The sequence below is a fragment of the Plecotus auritus genome, assembly GCF_963455305.1.
Source record: "Plecotus auritus genome assembly, chromosome: 8".
In the NCBI taxonomy this organism is placed as follows: Eukaryota; Metazoa; Chordata; class Mammalia; order Chiroptera; family Vespertilionidae; genus Plecotus; species Plecotus auritus.
The window spans coordinates 27,834,099-27,847,399 of NC_137782.1; the positions used below are offsets into that span (position 1 = coordinate 27,834,099).

The window sequence follows — 13,301 nt, forward strand, 5'->3', positions numbered from 1 at the left end:
AGCATTTGGAAAAGCATCATAGTTGGAAGTCACCAAGAATAGAAGGCACTTCAGGAACAGTGGAAACCACCACAACTATGTTAATGAGTGTTTAGACTTTGCTACAAATGAAATATAACATTCCCTTCACTGTGCCAGTGTGCTTTCTGCCTGGGGTCCTGAGCTTGCTGCCCCTCTGCCTAGAGGATCTTCACTCCTCCTCTTCAAGTCTTTCTCAAATCCTAGTAAGGCTTCCTGGACCTCTTCATTTAAAATGGGAACACCCTGCGCCCTCCTCACTCCCTATTCCTCATCGTCAATTCATTTTCTCCAGAGCACTCTTCTCCTAACACACTGTCTGTAACTTTACTTAGCCTCGTTTTTGCCCTTTCCTCCTGAGAAGAATGTGATCCTTGCCTCTTTTTCTTTACTGCGGATTGCCTAGCACCAAGAAGCACAGAAGCAGTTGCTGCCAGAACGGAAGCATCAGATGGCAACCACACAGAACATGCAACCCAAACTGGTCTGCCTAGCGTGGCTACTGCCGATGATTCAATGATGAAGCAGGAGACAACATCCAAGAAAGGGAAAAACAGCATGAGACCTTTTCAAAATATGTAGATTCGTAAGTTAACTTCTGAAATGTTCATTACAAAAGAAAAGGTTGAGGATCTCAAAGCGATCCAAAGACCCATGAAGAATCTAAATAATGTCTTTCCAAGAGGCCACGCTGCCAATGTTGGTCCAAAAAGGAGATGGATGACCAGGACAGAGCAGCTGGAAGGCAAGAAATTTCTCTTTTCCCTGTATCTTGATGATTTGAAGAGTTAAAAATATAAGGGAGAAAGAGAAAGAAGAAACAAGAAGAAATTTCTCTTTTCCCTCTATCTTGATGGTTTGAAGAGTTAAAAATATGCGGGAGAAAGAGAAAGGAGAAGAAACCAGGCAGAGAATGCATTCATTCATCAGAAACTGACCTCACATTCAGGACAAAACCAGTCCCCCTCTGGTTCCGATGTCAGTCTCAGACACTTAGCGTGATAAACCCGGGGACAGAGCTCACAGCAAAGGACTTGGCCTTCCCGGTGACAAACCCAGCAGTAGAAATCATTTCGTCCATCCTGCGGTACAACATCAACAGGGTCTGTGGTGAGTGGCTGCTTCATATAGTAAAACGGACCATGTCTTAGTTCTGACTGAAATGTAGGCAAGAAAGACAAGTTTGGTTTCAAAACAAATGTGCATTCTCAAAAGGAATTTTAACAAACACATCAATAAACAACAAAAGACAATTACAGCATTTCATACATTCATTAAAAAGCCATCCTGGATTACGCTACTCAATACATAGTCTACAGATCGTTACATATTAAGATTTTTTTCTTGCTTCTATTTTAAGAGGACATAGACTGAAAAACTAACGTCTAAGAATTAATAGGCAGCCCTATAGCAGGATGGCAAAATAACTACAACCCAGGCATACCTGAGTTCAAATTTTAGCTCTACCAGCTACATGCCCCTGGACAGGTCTCTTAACCTCTCAGCTTCAGTTTTCTCATCTGTAAAATGGGCACGGTAATACTTAACTTCATGGTATCGTGGTTGGGATTAAATGGGATGATACAATGCATGCATTTAACACAGTGCCACTATTACTAATATCGCTGATATAGTGAAGAGCCCAATATATATGGAAGTCTAAATGTGCAAAGCCAACAAAATAATGTCAGTTTGCCCTGGGATTCTTTCAACATCAGGCTTTTGGAGAATAGATCAAGTGGATTTGAGTCACCAAAGAATGATCACCCATTTTTTAAGTCTACCCTGAATGCATTTAATACTATGAGCCAACAAGAGGCTTCCTAAAGCCGTGATTCTTAAACATGGTAGGTCCCCAACTACCAGGAGCTACAGCACCTACTTAGGACCAACAATGGCAGAACGATGAGATGGGCGGCCAATTCACAGGAGCCAGACCCCACCTTATCCCCAAGAGAAATAGTTCCCTAATGATATAACATAAAATCCAGCAAAGCCACACTCCAAACACATAAAATCCCTCAGATGAAACTCGTTAGGAAAATGTCTATCGGAAACCAGTAAGAAATTCTGCTTTGGAAGTCTGAGATAGTCTGGTGGTAAACATCAAAATGACCTGGGGTAACTGGCTGTGTGACCTTAAGGCTACTCAATCCACTTTCAGCCTCGATTCCATGGACAATAGCTTAGTCACAACCCTAGTACCAAACCTTTGAATAAACCTCCTTGTATAACAAGCTTTTTTCTTGTTCTTCATTAAAACATTAGTTTCCTCCATAAAGATCTCATATACTGGTTAGAGACTGCATAATGTCTGTTGGTACTGTTAATGGCATCTTTTTCTATTATATTTTCTAAATAGTTATTGGTGGTACACAGACACGCTGCTAGATTTTTTTAATTGTCCTCAGATATAAACAGTTCTAATACTTTATTGATTAAAAAATCTTATCTCTGAGGCACTGGCCAGTGTGTCCATGGTTAAAGTGTTGACCCACACACCAAAAGGTCACGGGTTCAATTTCCCGTCAAGGGCACGTACCCGAGTTGCAGGTTTGATCCAGTGTGCAGGATGCAACCGATTAATGTGTCTCTTTCACATCAATGTTTCTCTCTCTCTCTCCCTCCCCCTCCCTTCTTCCCTTTCCCTCCCTTCCTCTCTCTATAACAATCAATGGGAAAATATCATCGGTGAGGATTAACAACAACAAAACCTTCTCTCTCAGTTTTGTCCGTTCATGCCTCATATCTTCACATTACTTTTCTTTTTCCCTTATTTTTTAAAAATATTTTTATTGATTTCAGAGAGGGCGAGAGAAAAACATCAATGATGAGAGAGAATCACTGATCAGCCACCTCCTGCACAACCCACACCTGGGATCGAGCCCCAACCCGGGCATGTGCCCTGACCGGGAATCAAACCATGACCTCCTGATTCACAGATCTACACTCAACCACTGAGCCACGCCGGCCAGACTTTCTGGCTAGAACCCCCAGGAGAATGGGGGAAAGTGGCCAAGATTGCAGGCACCTAGGCCTTGTTCCTGGTTTTTATTATGAGGTTTTAATGCTCTCAAAATGCCTGCTCTTCCTTGATAAAGAGCCTCACAGATGCTAGCAGATCCTCATTATCCAATTCTTCTAAAGCTCCTACTCTGGTTTCTACTAAGAAAAAAACTAAGAGTTTCAAGAGTGATTGCATTGAGGGGCAGCGGGGCATGCAACAAGGAAAGTAGAGGGTTATTACTTCAAGGTAATGGCACCAAGCCTAGTGCTCTAAAACCTGGCTCCCCGATGGCCCTCATGGGGACAGATTATATACAGGAAAGATTATTAATTGTGGTGATTAAATCTTTTTAAAAGAATAAAAAATTTAGAGAAATAAGAAAAAGTTAAAGGTCCAACAAGATAGAAAATCTATCTTTAACTGCTCTGATTAAATTGGCTCCCTAAATTCCCATATGTATTTGAGTCAGTGTCTGAACTTTTTGTGTGCGTGCCTATTGACAAACCAGTAACATGTTTGCATTACTGGTTTAATCTTATATGGCTACTGTTCATTCAAAAAGGAAAATAAAACCTTAAGGAAAATAAAACATTGACCAGAAAATAAAAATCATGGTGATTAAGGGAGTTGGGGTCCTGGGCTGTACTGATTGGTTGATCTTGACTCAGGTCCTGATGTCAACCATGGCGTTTTTCTGTCTAATTTCATGATGATGTGATAGGTAGCGTTGATTCACTTTCATGGGCCTGGGGCGTAAGACATCTTCAATTCCCAAAAACAGAGCACATTCTAAATCTAGGCCTTTTCAATTCCTCGTTTCTCATGCTGCAAACAAAAGTGCCACAGGCAGGGGGCACCCAGTCACGGACTGCCATCTAGCCTCCATCTCCAAGACAATAGGTCTGGGCAGCTGCTAGGCAGGGGCCTGGTGGCAAGCCCCAAGCCAGTATAGCCAAATCCACAGGCAAAAGAGCCCCACGTTAGGCACCGAAATTGTTACCTGACTTAAGGGATCCATTTGCCCGAGTGCATCAAAGCCCAATAAAACTCGAACAGGAGTTTGCAGCCAAGAAAGTAGACTTACTCGTTTAAGAAAATGGCACCAAGCCCGGAGACACAAGTAAGCCAGTCCTCTAAAACCTGGCTCCAGGGAATACGTGGCTCTCGAGCCCCGTTATGTCCCTGTTCCACTTCAACGTTTAAGAGAGACCATTTACTTGGTTTCCAGAGAGTGACATTGCTACGATATTCTTCCCAGGTTATGTTTTTCAACATACTGTCACACACACCATCTTCACTTTATCCTCACAACCACCCAGAGGGGTACTCAGGGTAGACTACACTACGGGTCTTACTTGGTGAGAAAACCAGGTTAAAAAGACTTACCTGGGGGGACTGGGTGGAAAAGGTGAAGGGATTCAAAAGTACAAATTGGTAGTTAGAGAACAGTCACAGGGCCCTGGCTGGTGTGGCTCAGTTGGTTGAGCATCATCCTGTGCACCAAAGGGTTACAGGTTTGATTCCCAGTCAGGACACTTGCCCACATTGTGAGTTTGATCCCCAGTCAGGGTCAGGGTGTATGCAGGAGGGAACTGATCAATGTTTCTCTCTCTCTTTCTTTCTCCCTTCCTTTCTCTCTAAAATCAATAAACACTTTTTTTAAAAAAAATAGTCACAGGGATATAAAGTACAGCATAGGAAATAAATATAGTCAATATATTGTAATGATAATGTATGGTGCCAGGTGGATACTTGAAATATCAGGGATCGCTCTGTAAAGTATACGCTTTTTCTAACCACTACGCTGTACACCTGAAACTAGCACAAAATTATATCGAATGTAAACTGTAATTGAAAATAAAATTTAAAAAAAAAAATTATCTGAACTTTCTCTTGTCCCTGTGCCCCCTACAAGAGGATGATGGATGCAGAAGAGATTCTGATGATGGAGTGACCCTGAGAGAACATTCTCTGTAGGTCAAAAATAATTTCTGCTTAATGCAAAAAGCTGGAGGGGAAAAAAGCTGGGCATTAGTAAGATACGAGAAATATAATAGATGGGGGCATGAAAGGTAACCTTATCTAGAGCAAAAGCTCTCAACTTCTGCACCAGTGATATTGGGGCCAGAAAATTCTTGGGGGGTGGAGGGAGGGCTGTCCTGCTCACTGTATGTAGCTGTGTGCAGCTCACTGGCTAGATCCAATAGCATCCCCCATACACAAAATTGTGACGACCCAGCCCTGGCTGGTTTGGCTCAGTGGATGGAACGTCGGCCTGCAGACTGAAAGGTCCCAGGTTCAATTCCGGTTCAAGGGCATGTACCTTGGTTGCGAGCACATCCCCAGTGGAGGGTGTGCAGGAGGCAGCTGATCGATGTTTCTCTCTCATCGATGTTTCTAGCTCTCTATCCCTCTCCCTTCCTCTCTGTAAAAAATCAATAAAATATATTTTAAAAAAAAAATTGTGACGACCCAAAATGTCTCTAGACGTTACTAAATGTGCCTTGGGGAGCCAAACGGCCCTCAGATGAGAGACACTAATGTAGCAGGTCTGCGATCTGTTTGGGTTTCTTTGGGTGCTTAGAAGAGGAGGAGAAAGTCCTATTGAAAGATAAACTGTGGCCCTAGCCGGTTTGGCTCAGTGGATAGAACATAGGCCCTCGGACCAAAGGGTCCCATGTTCAATTCCGGTCAAGGGCATGTACCTCAGTTGCAGGTTCAATCCCAGGCAGGGCCAAATGCAGGAGGCAACCAATCAATGTGTCTCTCTCCCATCGATGTTTCTCTCTCTCTGTCTCTCCCCCTCCCTTCCACACTCTCTCTAAAAATCAATGGAAAAATATCCTCTGGTAAGGATTAACAAACAAAAAGAAAGAAAACCTGTTATATCAAGCAAGCAGAACTATCTCTAACCTGAGAATGCTTTTGTGGCTTTTGCAAGACAGCAGAACGCCATAGTTCAGTGTCTGACTTCCTTTCAGTAAGTTAACAGGAAAATTCGAATATGGCCGCTGATCTCCCTAACTGGGCAACCCAAGTCCTTTCTATAGCACAGAAGCCAAGGGTTTGCCACTTCAGACATTAGGTTTCCCCATGTCCTTGCCCCTGCCCCACACCAGGGTGGGGCGAGGGTGTTCCTGGGAGGGTCGCCAGGAGTTGGGCATCAGGCTGCTCCAATCTTTCAGGAGATTCCATTCTTTCCTGAACCAGGGATGCTGTTGCTCAGACCTAGTCCCTGGTAATCTCCTTGTCAATCAGATACCTGCCTTATCTGCTGCTTGTAAATGTTTCCCGCTCCATCAAAATCATCTGATAACCAATATGGAACATTTAAAACAGGAAAAGCAAATCATTTCAGGTTCACCCCTACAAGTATAGGTGTGTTACCAGCCTGCTGGTAAGGCAAACAGGTTGCAACCTGTGTTATTACAGGATAATTGCAGGCTCTGTAAGCAAATGTTCTGATTTCCCTGCTTCTCCCACAGGTAGGCTTAACAAGAAAATAGAGAGGCTTGTTCATTCATTTCTGCAATGCCTTCGTCTACACCAGGAGCCGCAAACTTTTTACAATATGTAAATGAATGAATGTGGCTGTGGGCCAATAAAACTTTATTTACAAAATCAGGCTCAGAGTATTGTAATGACTACAGTTTGCGACTATAGTTATAGTAAGTATAGTTTGCAACCCCTGGTCTGCCTAAGCCAGAAAATAGATACTCTGGCTGTTGTATAAGCATAGAGTACATGTAGGGGGGAGGGGTATCCACAAATTCAAATTCCTACAGGAGCCACGTAGGTAACATAAATAAATAAAAATAGTCCTCTCTCCAGCTTTTGATCTCCCACACTGGATACCGGTAAAAGCATGGGTCTTGCAAAATAAGATGGACAACCTGGTCTTGGAGTGTGAGGAATCGCCCTGGCATTCAGCCTGGACGTGGAGAGATAGCAGGAAGGGCACAGCTCATGCCCATCCTAGGGGAGCACTTCCCCTCGGCTCCAGGCTGAGGCAGCGAGGCAGGCACGTACCATGGTGCCACCTGACCTGGTACAACTGCTATTACACTGCCCCTGCCCAGCAAAGGACTTCTGTGGAACTTCCTAGTTTTTAAGACAATGCATGGGCCCAACAAAGTAAGTCCTAGCCCACCCACTTATGACATGTATACACCCTGTATGTGAGGAGGGGCCCCAGGATTTCTCTGCCATATCTGATCAAATAGACACCCAAGGCCTTTTTGTACAAGTCTGTTAGCAATTATTTTTAAATCCTTTGATGAGGGAGAAAGGGGAGGGAGGGAGGGAGGGAGGGAGGGAGGGACGGACTTCCAAAAGGGCTCTTTAAACTCAAATGACCCAAGAATTAAAGGGAAGATGGTATTTTGCAATCCAGGCCTCATGTCATTTGGGGACAAGGTGCTTGGCAACCTGACCTGCTCCACGAAATGCCAAGAGCACCCCTCCAGGCTTTGGGACATCCCCTCCAGCAGTCCCAAGAAAAAGCACCTACATGTTTTTAGGGGTGAAACCACTGGACCAAGAGGCATTAAAAATTAATTATAAGCATTAGAATACTTTTCCCCAAAAAAATAAAGTATGTTTTTAAAGCTTTTCTTGAAATTCCCCCTAAAAGTATTGAAGCCCCAATATATGAAAAATGGGTGAAATGGGCTTCCAACTTAAAAACTCAACCTGCATCTCCACCTGCTAATAAAAAGTCGCTACCAAAAATAGAAAAATACGGGGGGTGGGGGGGTGTTATAAGGCCAAAATGGCTTTCTTTTTACAACACTAGAATACAGAAGAGAAATTAGAGTGAAGTCCTAGCAGGTTTGGCTCAGTGGATAGAGTGTTAGCCCATGGACTGAAGGGTCATGGGTTCGATTTCAGGCCCTGGTTGGGGCACATGCAGGAAGCCACCAATCGATGTGTCTGTCTCACATCAATGTTTCTCTCTCTCTGTCTCTCCCCTCCCTTCCACTCTCTCTAAAAATCAATGGAAAAATATCCTCGGGTGAGGATTAACAACAACAAAAAGAAATTAGAGTGAACGGGGAAAAAAGGAAGGAGGTAGAGAACCTTTATACCAAAAATAAGAAGAACCCCAACACCTAAGAGAACCAGAGGCATGAGCGAAGGAATGAGCGAAGCAGGCAGGGCATGACACGAAAGGGAGGGTGGGGAGTGCGGAAAACCAGAGCACACAGGCCCTGTGTCTAAGGGGCAGGATCGCCCAGCCGGTGTGGCTCAGAGTTTGGGTGTCGACCTATGAACCAGGAGATCACAGTTTGATTCCTGGTCAGGGCACATGACCAGGTCTTATTCCCCAGTAGAGGGCATGCTGGAAGCGGCTGATCAATGATCTTCTCTCATCATTGATGTTTCTATCTCTCCCTCTCCCCTCTTCTCTAAAATCAATAAAAACATAAAAATATTTTTTAAAATAATAAAGGGACAGGATGTGCTTAGCTCCAACTGTTAGAATTCTCTGAGTTTTATAAGAACTCAGAAATATAAATTGTTATCTAAAATCTCATAATCTTCAAATGTTAGTGACTAACAGGAATTATATTATGTTGGTCAAACACAGCATTTGCGACCTACGATTTGTTTTTTTTTGTTTGTTTGTTTTTTGTTTTTTTTTTAAATATATTTTATTGATTTTTTTACAGAGAGGAAGGAAGAGGGATAGAGAGTTAGAAACATCGATGAGAGAGAAACATCGATCAGCTGCCTCCTGCACGCCCCCTACTGGGGATGTGCCCGCAACCAAGGTACATGCCCTTGACCGGAATCGAACCTGGGACCCTTGAGTCCGCAGGCTGACGCTCTATCCACTGAGCCAAACCGGTTTTGGCTCTACGATTTGGTTTTAATTCCATAATCCTAAAAGAAAGAAAGAAGCCAGGAAAGGGAATGGGAAAGGAAAGTGTCCAGAAGAATTTTTTTTAAAAAAGGATTTAAGTTCCTCTTAGGAAAGCAGATTCTGCATGAGAGAGGTTGCCCTTCCCATGCGAACTTTATATGCTACACTGAATTACAGAGCCAAGGTCAGCCATTTCTTCTCTTTACAGCTAGGCTATTCTCTTTGGCCAACTCCTGGCTATTCAGCCCCAGGGAGTTTTAGAACTGAAAAACAAACCTATAAGCAACCTTATAATGTCCCTAGTCCAAACCCTTATTTTACAATGTAACTGAGGCTCAGAGAGAGGAAGCAACTGCGAAGGTCACACAGCCAGTTCCCAGGTGCAGGGGGCTAGAAAGAGCCCAGGGTCCGGGTCTGCAACACTCTCCCTACAGTGTCTCAGTCCTGCAAGCTCTTCAACCCAGGACTGAGGATGACGGATTACTCAGGAGCATAATCGCGCCCTGTGTGTAGTCACCCATGCTTTGCTATTTTCCACATCCTGAGCACATTCTATATTCATAAGCTCCCACTCTGGGTCAAACTCTGGGGAGACAAGACAGCAACCGTCGGATACTTTTCTGAGGCCGATGGTCCAGAGGGGGACACAGATTGGCAAATATATTAATGTGGTTAGGAGATTTAAGCGTTAGAGAGATTATATTAACACGGGGATGGAGAAGGGAGAGAATAAGCATGAGCTGTCTAAGTTGGCCAGCTTCCAGAAAGAGAGATGGGAGCCAATGAAGAGAGGGGGGGGGGGGGGGGGAGAGGGAGAGGGGGGAGAGAGAGAGAGAATGTGGACACACAGGGAGGAGGCGCAAGGAGGGGACAGTATCTGCTTCATGATTTATGGGCAGCTGGTGAGAAAGTGTTGCCCGGGAACTTAATGGCCGGCTAAGTTAAGGTTTGGGGATTATCTGTGGCCTTCATATTTCTTTCTTAGTCTTTAATCTCAACAGCTGTGGAAGCTCCTGGGTGACAGGAGACCTAAGCTCGAAGGCATCTTCTGACTCGCTCTGAGGCCTGGAGGAGGGACCTTGACCTCTCTAAGCCTCTGTGTTTTCATCTGTGAAATGGCGATGACGACAGCCCTCACCCAAAGGGCTAGTATAAGCATTAACACAGACACCTGAAAATGGGGCCGTGGGGGGGGGGGGGGGGGTGAAGAGGGGAATCTGAAACTATGTCATATGATAGCACAGTGTAAGCACTGCTTTTAGTTTTATTATTACCAACACTATTATCTATGTCTTTCATACTGCGATCCCCCCAGAAATTTCAGACCCACCAGTTTCACCTCCTAATATGATTTAGCCCTGTACAGTCCAACACGGTAGCTGCAATCCAGAGAGCCACTTAAATTTAAACTAGAAATTCAGTTCCTTGGTTACATTTGCCACTGGCCCCTGCTCGATGGCCACCCATGGCTGGTGCCTATCTTACTGCACAGCACAGGCCTCGGGCATCTCTAGAGCTGCTGTTGTAGTTGTGTGCTTATGCTATTTAGTGTAGAGCCTGGCTTAATTGTTGTTGTTGTTATTATTATTATTATTATTATTTATGTCACTTGGCTCAATTCATCTTAACCACCTTAGGAAATCAATAGTAGCAGTGTCATTATCCCCATTTCAGTAGATGGGAAAACGAGGCACAGAGCCACAAAGCAAAAAGCAGAGCTGGCATTTTGCTATATAATTTGAGAATGAAAATAGATGCATGTGCAGAAACATTTAGCCGCTGCTAGGTCTCTTCCCGTGAAAGCAATAATCTTGTTTTCTTCAACCCCAAATCCCCAGAGCCCACTCCGGCACTCCGTAACGCAGGAAATGCATGAATACATCCGAGGGCTCCTTACTTAAGTGGTACCAGAACCACGGGTCATCCTGCCCCCTCCAGTGTCAGGAGATTTGGCCTCATGGTCCACTAAAGCATCTCTCTCTTTTTTTTTTTTTAATCGGAAATATATCTAGCCTGCATCAGGTCATTTTTAAAGCAGGTTTCCTTAGTATCATCCAAGATGGCAAACAGATGTTCCTATTTAGTTGACTGGCCCTGGCTGCCCAGGGAGGGTGGGGTCTGCAGTGCAGGTCTCTGCACAGGGAGAAGGAATGGTGACTAATTACCAGTCTACCGTGAGCAGTGGGTGGGGAGAGTAGCTGTCTCTCACCACAGACCCAAACCCATTATTTTACAGATGAGAAAACTGAGACCAGAAGGGACCATGGCTCAGCCATACAAACACCTCCAGGCGGAGGCCAGAGCCATCCTGCTGGCGTGGCCCAGGAGGAAAATACCATCCGGCCACATGGGGGAACCTTCCTAAAGAATGAAACAGAAACCCAAAAAAAGCCCCAAACCCTAAAGCAAAGTATCTTTGTCTCATCTGGATGACTGCCCTGTCCCCAGAACAGATCTGAAAACCCACCACACATTTCAACACAGGCCCATTCTGAGCTGCCCTGCTCCGCCCTACGCCAATGACAGCCAGTCAGGCAGGTTGCTAAGTGCCAAGAACACCGGCTCTTAAAGGACCCCCGAGAGCTGCCGTGCTTCTCACTCCAGCCTTGGTCCCACTGTGCGGACGCCGTTCCGGTGGCCCTTTACCTGCTCCTTGTTGTTACTGTTCAGTAAGCCGGGTTTCTTTTTCTTTTTAATGGGGCTGGTTGACGTGTCCTGTGGCGAGTGGCCATTGGAAGAATGCGGAGGGCTAGGGAACTTTCTTTTCGGGGCTGTTCTGTCAGTGGAGCCAGGATCTGAAAGAGACACACAGGACCACACATTTTAAAGCGGTCAGGGAGGCCTTGGCCTCCTTGGGGAGGGGGTGGTGGGGAGGACACCACCCATTTCGTCTCAGGGTTCCTCCTCCTTAGAATACACCCCCTTTCTGTTACCTATTTCAGAGGTCGGATGGTCTTTCTGTGGCCTGCATAACATTTTTGTAACAAATTTAACTCACTACCAAAATATAAAAATTGGGAGACTTTACAAAATAACCTAGATTTTTGGCTTCTATTAAAAAGAAACAGATCAGGACCTTCCTTCCATGGCCTTAGGGCAACAGATATAGATCTGAATACCAGCTAGCCATTTTTACATGAAAGGGTGCCCTCCCTGTTGCCACAATCCCCACCCTTCCCTACTGGATCTCTGATGACGAGGCTATGACCCAGCTACCACGAGTCGTCACACAGGCACCAGTATCGTCCTTTATCCCAAAGAAATATTTCTTCTCCACATCCGTTCCTGATGGCAAAAGCAGGAAACCATGAAAGATAGACCAGGAAGGCCACCCATTTAAGAAAGCAAAAGCAAACATACTTCTTTATGGAAAACAACATTTATTCATGTTTATCAGGCAAACCACGTGTAACTATGCAAAAAACATATATAAACCACCCACCAGAAAGTCCTCATGGCTCAGCCACCTTTGGGGATTATGTTTGCAACGCTCCGCCAAAGAGACCAGCACAAATTACCTTCTCACTGAGTCTCATCTGTGGAATGCTAACCTCACCTTTGTCAATCCATCCTTTTCTATCTTAATTCTCCCAGAATCTCATTTAAACAGATATACTTCCACCACCATCCAATCTTCACCTGCAAGACTGTGAATCCCTTCCATGCCCGATAGCTGTCTTGTTAGCTTAGGGGTGATATGATGGCGCGGCCTGGCGCACCTCCCGTGCTGAGAAATGAAAGCTATAGGCAGCAGAAGAGGAAAGACCTCTGCGCAGAGTACGGGTGATGGGATGAAATGGGACGGGGGATCCAGAAAGATGGTTATCCCCAAAGACAGCCCGAGGACGTTCCTCCTCCAGGTGTAACTCTCGGGCACATCCCAGCACGCAGGCAGCACCCTGTGTCACCATCCTCCGTGTCTGGACAGGAGTCGCCGGGGGCAGGTTAACAGGGTCCAATAGGGCCACACGCAAGGCCTCCCAATGGTTTTCTTTGGTCTGAAAGGCGGAGCCTGCTTGCAGCAGGCTCGCAGAGCAAGACAATGAACTGCTGTGACAAAACCCAGTCCCTGCTTTGGAACTCTCCAGTCTGACCAGACAGGCCTCAGGGAAATCCTGAACCAATGTCCAGGGTCTCTCGCTGAGACACAACCCTGAGAGAAAATTAAACGCTAACCTTGAGGGAGAACAGACCCCAGAGTTCAGGGGTTCATCCCACAGACATCAAAATGGAGGCCTGGAGAGCCCAAAGGTGGGTCCAGAAGCACACAAGAGCTAGTTAGTGAGAAAACTCACAAAGAGGTGCAGCCTGAGGTTGGCACACTCCCCAGAGAAAGCTTCCCCTTGCCACAGGGATCCTCACCCTACTCCACCATCAAAACTCTCCCTTTCTCACACCAAGTCTTTGACC

The 13,301-nt window shown here is 45.2% G+C and overlaps 1 protein-coding gene across 11 annotated transcripts in view; it reads right to left on the reverse strand.

Moving 5' to 3' along the window:
- ZMYND8 (zinc finger MYND-type containing 8) overlaps window positions 1–13,301 on the reverse strand; it is a 111,303-nt gene that overhangs the window by 65,025 nt on the left and 32,977 nt on the right. For 7 of the 11 annotated variants that reach the window (XM_080686421.1, XM_080686415.1, XM_080686420.1 and 4 more), the window contains 2 exons: window positions 11,538–11,686; window positions 957–1,175 (listed from right to left, as the gene is read on the reverse strand). In XM_080686421.1, coding sequence (XP_080542547.1) covers window positions 957–1,175; window positions 11,538–11,686 — 368 coding nt within the window. The remainder of the gene's footprint in view (window positions 1–956; window positions 1,176–11,537; window positions 11,687–13,301) is intronic. The other 4 variants (XM_080686412.1, XM_080686419.1, XM_080686422.1 and 1 more) reach the window with 1 other exon arrangement.